The 13,239-nt window shown below is 42.1% G+C and overlaps 1 protein-coding gene across 1 annotated transcript in view; it reads right to left on the bottom strand.

Annotated features, from left to right (window-relative positions):
* The window catches only part of Sbf2 (SET binding factor 2), a 311,159-nt gene that overhangs the window by 12,806 nt on the left and 285,114 nt on the right, over nt 1-13,239 (bottom strand). Inside the window, 3 exon segments of the mRNA XM_032892912.1 lie at nt 48-174; nt 9,101-9,286; nt 9,938-10,039. Of these exon segments, the coding sequence (XP_032748803.1) occupies nt 48-174; nt 9,101-9,286; nt 9,938-10,039 (415 nt within the window).

The raw sequence follows: 13,239 nt of genomic DNA, 5'->3' as shown, positions 1-13,239 counted from the left end.
ATGCAAAACTAACAAAAAAGATAGGACAGGGCCATATAAATACATACCATGCTCTAGTCTTTCATAGTCTGAATCCAGGAGAAATGTTTTAAAGCGATTAGACACATAATGGAAAGCCAAGAACTTTAGGTAATAGAGATTGAATTCAAACTCAGTTGGATACTGGTTGTGAACCTGAAATATACAAACAAAGAGTAAGAATCCAACAGAAAAGTAACAGCCGTGCTTAGGACGCTTAGCTGAGAGATGAGGAGACCTCCGGTCACCATCTGACAAACGCTTGAACCTCCACCACTATAGAGATGGGGAGGAGCAGGTTTTTTGAGTCCCTACTATGCATGACACTAGACTAGGACTTCTTATATAATTTCTACAACAAGACAGGCCTTGTTGCTCTCACTTTACATGAGGAGGCAACACCATACACTTTTAGGCCCAAATTTGAATGCTGCATTGTTTGGCTTCATTCGCAACATTATACTGTGTCAAAAACCTGACAAATATAAATTAACACAACATGTGGCTTCTACTGTGTGGCAAACAGTGTAAAAACACACCCAAATGGACTAATGAGACTGTATGAGCCAGAGGTCTGGATGCTTTATGTTATACAGTGTCCTCTAGATAGACAGGAGAAAGGAACTCTGAATATGGTCGTGTGAACAAGACCAGCTGACAACACCAGCTGACAAGCGACTGTAGATGGGAGCTCCACACAGCTGGACCCCTAGATGAAGAGTTCCAGGTAGACAGTGGCTGCTGAGAGAGGGACAGTCAATGAGGGACAGGATGAGCTTCTCCAGAGGCTGTCAAATCCCAAGGTGTCAGCCCTTGACATGTGTATATATAAACAAAGTTAAAGGAACACAGTAAGCTATACACATACATGTTAGCATACACACACAGGTGTACATGTGTAACAATAACTAAGAGATCATGAGTCCGGGAAGGGAAGACAGGTTGAAGGGGTTGGAGGGGTGAGGGTGATGTAGATGCAGTGTTCAAGTATGAAGGTATCAAAAATACCTATTAAAAATAAACATTTAAAAAGTTTATCATCTGGTTAGATACCTAGTTTTCTGTGATATTCTCTCCTCTCTCTTCTCTCTCTCTCTCTCTCTCTCTCTCACACACACACACACACACACACAGAGAATACTTTCTTACTGATTTTTTTTATTGAATTAAATGTTTACCTTATTAAGTAATGCTAAGTAAAACAGAAAGTATGCTAAAAGCATCTGAAGTATACATAGTGGGCCTGCACACAATAGTGCCTCTTTCTGGACATGTTCTCAATACTGGGGAGTGTAGCCTTTAGAACTGTAACCATCTGTAGTATGAATTTTCTCATTAGTGAAAAAATAGCAATTAGACTCTATAAATTTCCTGTGATTATAGTATAAAAACTAATTAGAAAGACTACGAATAACTGGGAAGTTTAAAGCTATAATTAAATAAAACAAGTCATATAACATTATTTTATAGCATTATCACTGTACATTGAAATAGGATCCTCTGGCCTGGCTGGTGGCGCACACCTTTAATCCCAGTACTAGGGAGGTGGATCACTTGGAAGCTCCTGGCTACACAGTGAGACCCTGTCTTTAAAAAAGAATTCTACTATTTTAATTATGTGTGTGTGTCTGTGTGTGTGTGTGTGTGTGTGTGTGTGTGTGTGTGTGTGTGTGTGTGTGTGTGTGTGTGTGTGTGTGGGCATGTACACAGGAGTGCAAGTGCCCAGAGGTCAGAGATGCATGATTCCCCTGCAGCGAGGGTTACAAGCCACCTGACACGGGTTCTGGAAGCAGAACTCAGGTCTCAGGAAGAGCAAGATGTGCTCTTAACCACTTGCAACTTCATTGTTGTAACGAGGAGTCAGTGGTCAGAGAGCACCTTCTCTTCAGTCTGAAACCTTGTCATAAGAAAAAAGTTATTAGATTAAGTAATACTTGCCTCCATTTCTGTAATGGAAAATTAAAAAATGTTCCCTCTTGCTTTGTTAGGTTCTTGTTGACTATGTTATAATAACAGTAATTCTCATTCAAATGCTTGCCCCCCCCCTTTATTTTTTTGGTTGAGTAGACAGGGCCTCACTTTGTAGCTCTGGCTGTCCCAGTCACTATGCAGAGAAGGATGCTCTCAAACTCATGGATCCGCCTGCTTCTGGCTCTCAAGTGTGAGCTTGAAGGTGTGCGCCACCATGCCTGGCCTTTGTTTCCTTTTGGTGGTACTGACAACTGAATGCAGGGCTCTCACACAGCGGGCAGGCACTGCACCATGGAGCTACCCCTCTTCATCCAGATCTTCTGATTCCCTTCTCAAGCAACATTCAGACTTCAGGGTTCCTCCCCAACCATCCTCTGAAGTCATACAAAGCTTTCTAGTTCAAGATTCTGGATGGAACTAGTGTACACACGGAGAGCTGGTGATTCATAGTTGTGTAGCCAGACAGTGGAGAGGAGAAGATGAGGATAGACCCTGGGGAGGCAGAAACTGCAGTACGCTCAGAAGGAGTAGCCTACAAGTGTTGTGGTTTGCCCTGGAGTTATCTGTATTTTGATGCTAATTCCACTGCCCCAAGGACAGCTGCCTAGTCACATACTCAGAACTCAGGTGACTTCACCAGAAACCCCCCCATTGAATTTGTAAAGTACAGGTGAGGGGCAGGTACAGGATAGAAGGAGGCCTGCATTGGAGGAGAAGGAAGGATGGGAGGGAGAGAAGTTTGAAGGAAGAGGAGGAGACTGGAACGGAAAGGAAGAGAAAGGACAGAGGAGAGGGTGTGAAGCCATGGCAGGTGATGTTAAGATTCTGCTCTGTGTATTTACAGGTTGTTATTAATGTTCCTAGGGATGGATGGTACCGGGCTTTGTATGTTTAAGTTGGCAATTATATCTTATCAATTGGATCTAAGATTATTGTGTTGTGTGTTCTTTTATGTGAGGGTTTGAGTGTAGGAAAGTGTGCGGTTGAGATGTGTTTCCACTAAGATAGCTAGCAGATATCTTGGGGCACCGCAGTGCTGGACCTAGTGGGGTAAAAGACAACTATACTCTTTTATTTTTATATTTTTACACCATCATATAAGGACAAACTACTCCGGCAAAACATGGGAACAAACATTCAGTAGTCATAGGCCACCCCAAGTCACCATTTCCAGAGGAAGAAAGGTTCAGGTCTCTGTGAGAGAATTCACTCCACAAAAATGCTTGAGGGACACTTCTTTCAATGACTGTCCTCTTTAGAACCCACCCGTGTCACACACACCTGTGTGAAGTCTTCCCTAACTCTTCTGATATTTAATGATGCTGAAGAATAGAACGTTGAAAACTCCCCAAGAAACCACTGACTTGCTCCCTGTTAACAAATGAAGTCGCAGGCATCGGGGCTTTCTAAGGAGAGACTGTCTTGCTTTACTAACACGGTTGGGCTCTGCCTGCCTGACATCACCAGGCATAGTTATCTGAGGTGGCTCCATGCTGCTTAGTGATCTGTCCATTCTTTCCTGCAGACAGTACTCCACTGCACCCACAGCCCACACCTTACTACTCCCCTGCACCCACAGCCCACACCTTACTCATTCGCCTGTTGGTAGACTGGAGCTCTCCATGGTTTTGGCTACTGTATGTACAGAAGTTACGGAGAGGTGTGTTGCAAGTGTGTGTGTAGAGTAAAGCTTTCATCTCTCTTGTAAACTGCTGAGAATGAAATGATCAAGTCAAAGAGGAGCATTGGTAGTTACTGCTATAAACTATCGTGATGCTCATTTCTAACATGGGTAATCAATTAATCCCTCCTTCTTTGCCATGTGGTCAGCCTAGCTAGGGGTTCGTCAATTTTTATTGATCTTGAAGAGCATCTTTGGGGCTTCATCAATATTTTTTATTATTGATCACAAGATTTTCAGGGCATCAAGGCACATGTGCATCAAACAATTTAACCCTGTATTATATCATGCTGGGAATTATAAGCATGCCAGTCAGAAAACTAATTCTACTGAATTGTAGGTTTCTCTGAGGTATCATCTGAATTCTCTTTAAAAAATAATTTCGCATTTATATTGCTAACAATTCAAAGTACAGACTAAAGGACTGAGCATTAGGCATTTGAGTTTAATTTCCATCTGGATAAGAACCTGCTAGCTTCACTTATAACTAAGAATTGAATCTGAAATGGAATTTAGAGAAATATAAATTTATAGTCATTATTTTTGTCCATGTTCTTTATAAACGTAACAAAGACCCATAAAAATCTAACAACTCAAACCACAGAGAGTATCACACCAGGGGACTAAGTCAGCAAACCTGGATTCTGCTTTCAGGTGTTAAGAGACATCAAACTGGAGTTCTATGTGCAGCAGCACCATGTGAGACCGATGGGTATGGCTAAGGTACACTGGTTACCAGTAAGCAGCTGACAATAACGTGACCACACAAAGTAAGATTTAGGAAGGACTGTGTATTTTGTATTATCCTTTCACATAAGGCTTTAAAGCTCACGATATTAAAAGACAATGGAAAATTGCTTTGTTTTAAAGCCATTTGACATATGTGAAGTTTAGCAGTTTCCAGTTGTATAGGAAGCAGGCAACATTCTTTTTTTTTTTTTTTTCTTTCGGAGCTGGGGACCGAACCCAGGGCCTTGCGCTTGCTAGGCAAGCGCTCTACCACTGGGCTAAATCCCCAACCCCAGCAGGCAACATTCTTGAATTTACATGCAGCCATTAGTTATAGCTATTTACCAATATACATATTAGTTATAGCTATTTACCAATATGCATATTAGTTATAGCTATTTACCAATATACATATTAGTTATAGCTATTTACCAATAAACATATATGAACTTCAGCAATGTCTGGGAGCAGCCTACTGCTCCCCAGGTATGGTTACAAGGAAGGGACTGGTCTGAAGCAGGAGAATAGCCTTTGCATTTGTTAGGACCTTCAGTGTTGGCGGACAGTAACTGTGAGGAGGAGCAGCACCACCTCAGGCCAGAGCGAGCCAATTCACAATGTGAACAAACTCTGAAGGCACGGCCAGCACTGCTGGGTTCCCAAAGTGACACACAATGAGAAGATATACTTTCCCCTTTGGCACTACAGCTTTTGTTTGTTTTTAAAAGCAGTTATCTGTTTAGTGTGTGTCTGTGCACATGTGACAGAGTTGTACGCTGCAGAGATCCCGTCATCTTGTACTCTGGATGAGGCCATGTTAGGTTTAATTAGAATTTGATCCCCGTGGTGGAGAACCCCATAGAAAACTACCCAGTTCTATTCTAGGGATCTGAGGTCAAGATGCCCTGGCTAACTTAATTTAGCTTCCGTTCAACTTCCTGCCTGAGCAGACCTTCCCCTCCAGCAAACGGTTACCTTAGCTTCTGTTAAATTGCTTGCTTGCATACGATCTCCCCTGCGACTGCTGACTGAGATACCAGAATATGGTTTTTGATTTATAAAATCTCCTACTCTAAGTGTTTGGGGTTTGCTTAGGTTCTGAATGACTGAGTGTAGTCCCAGATAGCTGGAATAAAGGCCTTCAGTTGACTATAAACTGCTGTGTGAGTGGTCATCTCTGTTGGGCTCCCATAAAACAGGTGCCCTTGTGCTAGTGTTGGTGTGGAGTCAGGAGACATCATATAGAGTGGGTACTCACTCACCATACGGGTTCTTGGGACTACACCCAGGTTCTCAGGCCTGGTGGGAAACACTTTTAGCCTCTGAGCCATTTTGTTGGCCCTGGTATTGCATTTTAAAAATAAACTTAGGTAAAAATTTCATTTTTATGTTTTGGATATATTTTCTCTTTGAAAGACTTGGCTCAGTTATTTCAAGGAAAGGAAGCATCCTGTCATAGTATCATTTTGTTAGGCCAATTACTGTTACAAGTAACGAAATTGCAGATGTTGCTGTTATGAAACCGTGATGTAGCATTACTTTTCATCTGACACCTGGGTACACTGGCATAAACAACGGCTTTTTATATGATGAGGGATTTCTAATTTAAGAATGGTGCTTCATCTGTTTTCTTTGTAACTTTGTTAATACTAATAGACATATCTTGGAACGTGTCCATGAATTGCCTTTTGTATTCAGTGTTATAAATTCTAGAACGAGCAGGGAGCACATTCTATCCAGGGAAGGTTTTGCTCACGGCTGTGAAATTTTGAACTTTTTTTTTTAGTGTAGTTAGGTCTGTTTCTGTTTTGTGTACCTAAAAGTATAAAGACAGCATTAATTAAAATTATTTGGTAAAAGTCAGGAGCATATAAAACACTAGTATTTACTTGAAAGACATTCAGAGAAGGCTTTTTCTAATGCCTTGAACCAGTGTGCAGGAGATGATGAAACACCACTGTATAATTAAGTCAGCAAGAGTCAGAAGCACTAGTCGTTAAGTACAGACTCCTTAGAGTCCTCTGTTTTCAGTTATAAACAATCTCTTTGTGAGATAAAAGAATTTGATTCATCCAAGTTGATGCCTATTGTGGTCAAGTCCTAAAGTACCACAGTTAAGGCCATGCGTGCCCTTTGTCACGGCTTGTCTACACTCAGGAGAGTATGTCTGAGCTATTATGTCAAAGGCAGGTTCAGACACATTAAAAAATGTTTTTCACTTAAATTTTTTAGCATGACACAGCTAGGACTGATACAGTAGTCCAGTCTTTAGACCCCAAATACCACACTGTATTGGTCATGAAGCTCTGACCTGCAAACAATCGAGCTTTGATTGTTTTGATAATCCCAGCCCTCTGAAGGCAGAGGAAGGAGGATCTCTGTGAGTTCAATGGCAGCCTGGTCTACAGAATGAGTTTCAGGACAGGCAAGACTACGCAGAGAAGAAACTCTGTCTCAAAAGGTTAAACTTTTATGCCAGGTTTCTTTAACAGAGAGATTTTAAAAATTTACCCTAATTGATTATAATTTATCCTAAAGCTAGCAGGCATAGAACTTATACCTCATTGCAGTTTATATTAAACTGATTGTCTTAGTTAGAGTTTTATTGCTGTGAAGAGACACCAAGACCATAGCAACTTTTATAAAGGACAACAGTTAATTGGGGCTGGCTCACAGTTTAGAGGTTTAGCCCATTGCTGTCATGGTGGAAGCATGGCAGAACATAGGCAGACATGGTACTGGAGAAAGAGCTGAGAGCTCTACACCCAGACCGGCAGGCATCAGGAAGTGAATGCTGCGCTAGACCTGGCTTGAGTATTTGACAAAGCCTACCTCCTCCGACAAGTTCACACCTCCTAATAGTGCCACTCCCTATGAGCCTATGGAGGCCAATTTTATTCAAACCACCACACGGATTAATTTTGCTTAAGGAACTCAGAGACCGCATGTTACCTCTTATAGACTGCACCCTCATGCCTCACTGCCAATAGTAAAACAGAAGACCTGCACTCTAAGAAAGGGAATTGTATGTGGGGTTTAATGATGCTCCTATGGGAGGACAGTATGCTTTATATTGTCATCAACTATGAGTGACATTCATACAGGCATTGATTAGCTATACAGAGTTTGGTAAGATGAACGCAGAGATTTACTACATTTAGCAATTTATTTAATTTAAGCTTAACTCAACTGCAAAAACTTTATTTCTTCTGAAATATTCCTCCACTAAAGGAAAATAATGAATTTCCCCGCCTACTGTTACAGTTTCATGGGCTGGAGAGATGGCTCAGTGGTTAGGAGCACTGGCTGCTCTTTCAGAGGTCCTGAGTTCAAATCCCAGCAACCACATGGTGGCTCACAACCATCAGTAACGGGATCTGATGCCCTCTTCTGGTGTGTTTACATAAAATAAATAAATAAATCGTTAAAAAAAAAAAGATACAAAGCAAATCCCCAATCCTCAAGGCTACCTAATAAGAGGTAAGAGATCTGCATTTCTCTCCTGTCTCAGGTAAGCACAACTGCCCCCAAATATTTCCCCCATCTATTTGCCAAAAGGAGTACAAATGCAAAGGCTACCGTTCAAACATATGCTATTTCTTGCAAAGAGTTTCAAAGTGTAGGTTCTCCCCTGTTACAACTGCTTCACATGTTGCTGGGCAGGTGGGCTAAGACACAGGGCTTTTTTCCAAAAAGAGAAGAGAGGTATCACACAGACATAGCTCCCAAGTGTGTACAGGGCAGGGGATGGAAAGTCACTGCTAATTACTGACCATCTGCTGGGGGTTAAAAACTGTCTAAAACTGTGGTAATAATCTTGCAATTTTGAGAATATCCTAAAAAAATCTTTACATTTAAATTTGTGATTTGTATATAAATGATGGTTCAACAAAACTCTTATTTTAAAAAGCAGATGATTAATAGAACAAAAACAAAACCAACAAAATACAATCATATGCCAATCTGGCTTCTTCAGAGAGGCCACTTTCAATTCTGAGAGCCATTTTATCTTTCCTCCCAGTAGGCGTTCAAGGGCTCACTGCCATCTTTGATGTGGGAGAACCTGCATCTCCTGGGTGGAGATGAAGACGGAACAGGGCTGCTCTTCTAGGCCAACTGTGCTTTCATGTGGAAGCTTCCTGCCACCGTGCTCTGCATTCCAATGGGAGCAAGGCTTCAGCAAAGGGAGCTAACTGCCACACTAGGAAATGGGAGAGCTGGGCACTGTGCACTCTCCTTCCCCTCACTGCATCTGATGGGCTACACACAGTCCAGCCTCTTTATCAGCTGTAGTTTGGTTCCTTCATTGAACAAGCCCTGCTCCCAATCTCGTCAGCCTAGCTGCCGGCCCTATTCCTTTCTCAAAGCTCTAAGGCTTGTTTCTGCCCATGCATGTAGTAGAGCCCCCCAGACTGGGAAGACCACACGTGGCATTTCAGGGCATGCCATACAGAGAGACTTTTGCTGTTTAGTCCACACTTGGGGACCATGCCAACATGTACTTCCCTTCTGTGGAGATGGTAACTTAGAGTGCTGATTTCCTTACTTGGGGCCAGCTCAACAGCCAATTCACTACTACCAATCTCAGAAGCTGGCCAGATCTCTTCTCCATTCCCAGTATGTCCCATGACTGAGCTGTGGCAGCAAGTACCCAGCACAGCATTTTCTTCATGTCAAATCACTCTAAACTCGCTGACTTACCTGGTGCACGCAGTCTAAGAACTGCAAGAAGATGGGAGCAAAACCACTGCCCTGAGAGTTAAGGGCCAGGCTGCTGCGCTGGCTGAACTTATGACCAAAAGAGAGCCATTCTTTTTCAACCAACATCCGGAAGCCTTCTATTGTCCTGTAGAAGGGGTCACTGAGTAGCTGTACTAGGGATGTCACCTAGGGTAAGAGCAGATGGACACCTCATTAATTTCAGACCTAAAATAGCCTTGTTGCTCTTCCTTTTGGTGACAGCTAATTCACAAGCAATGTTACCTGAAGGGCAAACGTGCTGACTTCGCTGCTTCAAGATGGCCAATCCAATATATTTTAAAAACTTTTCAGTAAAAACAAAGCCCCAAATTCAGTTTTGCTACATCAAGTTTTCTTTCAGAGAATTAAGCTTTCAATACTTAACTGGCTAGTTTGTTGATTATGATATCAGACAATCAGGTCAAACATATCTTACTCTTCGGTAGGTTAATGTCTTAATGTTGCTGACATTAACACAAATTTTCTTTTTCACTCTGGAGTAAACATGGGCTTAGAGAAAACTAGGGAAAGGATGGGAAAAGGCAGGAAGGAAAGTCCATGTTTCCTTCTATTGGTCAAGGGCTCTAGCTGCAGCCTGCCTGGTACACCGGAAGAAGTGGAGGTCTGACCGTGGCCCAGATCTCTATAAGGGCAGTGCTGCTGGATGGCTTGCAGGGGCTGGTTAGCAGGGGGCCTTTCTCTGTCCATAAACATATTAGTCATTGAATTAAACCCCGAAGGTAAAAACTACATTGAAATACAAATATAAAATATTGAAAAGTATGTGTAACACTTTACTTGTGTAGTGATATCCCAGCCTTCTTCTAAACACACCCAAACTGAAGACCCGTTCTCAAGCACTTCTGACACCACCACAGCCAGCTGCATTATCCTGTGAAGCTAAGAGAGAAACGAAGGCTACAGTTAGAGGAAGCACTGCGTCTTTGGGAATCTTACTTTTTAGACTTATTAAATTTCTCATAGTATAAATGGGGGTGAGACTCACTCATCCACCTATTTACTTTATGGTGTATGTGTGTAAGTGCAGGCATGTGTGCTCTGGGCATGTGTAGAGGTCAGAGGACAGTTTTGAGAGCCAGTTCTTTTACTTTGCAGGATCTGCTAAATTGAGGTCATTAGGCCTGTTCATAAGAGCCTCTATTCGTTGGCTTCCTCAAAATAATTTTAGATTTACAGTGTCAGCTATAACACTTCTTGCTGTTTTTTTCAAAGGACTTTAAAATCTTACAAACAGCATACTTCCCAAGGTAAAATGGTAGTTTCTGGTTTACATTTTTCAGGGGAGTGGAGATATAAGACCAATATGGTAATATATTTCTCATTTCTTAGCATCAATGAATCTACTTCATGGGCACCAAAGGGATGAAAATTCCCCTAACTGCTTTTCAAATAACTGTAGATGGAAATAATAATTGAAGTTATGAAGCCAGGGTCAGAGTCCAAATTCTCATGTTTCAGTCAGTCCTAAGTAAGAGCCGAGGCTGGTGAGGCCACTGAGCACATCTTTCTTTTTTATTATTTAATTTTATTTTATGTGTGAGGGTATATTTTTCTGATTTATGTCTGTGTATCACTTGAGTGCCTGGTGTCTGTGGAAGCCAGAAGAGGCTGTTGGGATTCTTTGGAACTGGAATTATAGATGGTTTTTAGCTGTCATGTGGGTGCTGGGATTTGAACTCAGGTCCTCTGAAAGAACAGCCAGTGATTTTAGCCACTGAGGTATGTGGCTAAAATCTCCAGCCCCATATTGTTGCTTCTCTATTATTTTGTTTACTCTGCATCATGAGCTATGACCACTGACTAAACGAAGCTTCTTTGTATTATTAATGGCTCCTATCTTCCTCAAACATTCCCACTTTTCAAGGAACAGCTTGACAATGATATCCTTATAACCTTCTCATGTTCTGAATGGTTCAGACTTACATATTTTAATACATTAGCTAGTTTACTTCTGATAGCATTAAAAGTCTCACAAATGCTGTAAGACCATGTGGGGCCTCTACAAGTGTCCTGAGAATTCTTAACTGCCATCTCTATAACTCTTTATTTGCAAAAATTATTTTATTATTTAAAAATACATTATGTGTTGTGTGTGTGTGTGCCACTCGCATGCAGCTATCTTTGCAGGATGAAGGTGTCAGATCTCCTGGAGCTGGATTCATGGGCAGCTGTAAATCATGCAAAGGGAGTGCTAGGGTCCTCTGAAAGAATAGGACATACTTGAAACTACTAAGCCATTTCTCCAGCCCAGCAGATATATTTAAAGATAGTCCAGTGGTTATAGAACGCTGAGAAATCAAGCAGAACCTGAGTGGGAACTTCTCTCCTCCTGGCTGGCACTCACAGGACTTGAAGATGTTATGCGGGTTGGGAGTGTTGTCCTTTACAGTCTTAGTCACTTGTAGTTCCTGTGTGTAACACTACCAACTGTGCAGGCAAGGTATGCATGCCCCTTGGTACAGTAGTGGCGATTCCATTAGAGTGGTAAGCAACTGCCCCTGACTGGATTTGAGGCCTGCTCCACAGAAGGGAATCCATGGCTGGTACTGCAAACCTGGGCAAACACCCATGACTGGAGAGGTCCTATGTCCTAGTGGGAAGGCTACTACCATTGTTTTTCTAAGTAGCCATGATATATCTGTTAAACTGCTTTCTAAACTATTATGCTCATGCCCACAGGTCAGTGTTGCCGTCAGTCTTGGTCAGCAAGCTTCTTTTTCTAGTTGGCGGTGTTAACTTTTGGGACTTAACCAGCAAACGGGATGAAAATAACTGACTGTGGCATGCTCAGTCCTAAATGAAACATCTATATCATACCTCCAAGGCAGTGAGAACATCATGGAAGTGGGCACAGAAAGAATGTACGCTCCTGACAGAAGAAACAGAATGTTATGGAACCCTGTCTTCTGGAAATGACACAGCTGCTGTACTTGGGAATTCACAGCAGCTGTGCTTACCTACAGAAGACCTGCACATGACTGGGCCTATCAATATATTACCCCAGGGGGAGGAAGCTCTCGTGAGGCCTACCCCTCACTGAATTGCTGTAGGTGATTAATGGGTGACCGGGATTGGGGGATGGGGGAAAGAAGAGACATTTTCTTCAGTGGAGTAGTCTTGGTAAGGTTCCCATGGCCCTGTAAATAAGCCCTTACCATGCAACCCTAATGAGATGCACTGGATTACCAAAGGCAACACCAAACCATGACAATAGAAGGGGGCTCACAGAAGGGAAGAGGGAAGGAATCGGCAAGGTAGGAGAGAAACAATGAGAGTAATAAAGTGTGAATATGATAAAAATACACCATATTTACATATGAATGCTAAATTAGGCATAATAAATGCTAATAAACAAAAATCCAAGGTATTAAATGAGATATAATAAAATGGCCTTGTACAAATTCCTTGAAGTGGAAAAACTAAAATGTTATGAAGTGGGAAAGACAGAAGTTCTAATTGGTCTTCATTACAGAACTTTGGGTTTGTTTTTTCATGACAATAATTTTTGTTTCACAGACTCACCGTTTTCTCGCACTAGTGTGATGGTTGTGTAACACTGGGAATATGCTATAAACACTGCACTTTTAAAAAGATGGATTTTAAGGTAAGTCAATTATGTTAAGAAGACACTGTTTATATTGTGCACTGCACAGGAAGAGACTTGTTAGTGCTCAGCTTGGTTGTGAGTCTGGCCTTTAATGGCTGAGCTATCTCCCCAGCTTAACAACTTCTACCACCATGGCCGCTGCCGCCACCACCACCACCACCACCACCGCCACCACCACCACCACCACCACCGCCACCGCCACCACCGATACTACAGCTACTTCTACTTTTCCTCTTCCTCCCTCTTTCCTTTTTTTGGTTTTACAAGATAAAAGTTTCTCTGTGCATCCCTGGGTGGCCTTGAACTCAGAGATCTGCCTGCCCCTGTCTCCCAAGTACTGGGATTAAAGGCATCCACTACCATACCTGGTGCCTCAGTTTAACTTCAAACTCCAGGCCACTGACTCAAAATCCACACTGAATAAGTAGTTAGGGAGTATAAACAGTATAGATTTCAAAACCGAATGATCCAA

The sequence above is a fragment of the Rattus rattus genome, chromosome 2 (genome assembly GCF_011064425.1).
Source record: "Rattus rattus isolate New Zealand chromosome 2, Rrattus_CSIRO_v1, whole genome shotgun sequence".
Classification (NCBI taxonomy): Eukaryota; Metazoa; Chordata; class Mammalia; order Rodentia; family Muridae; genus Rattus; species Rattus rattus.
Note: the sequence above shows the minus strand (reverse complement) of the source record. Positions and strands in the feature narration are given on the sequence as shown.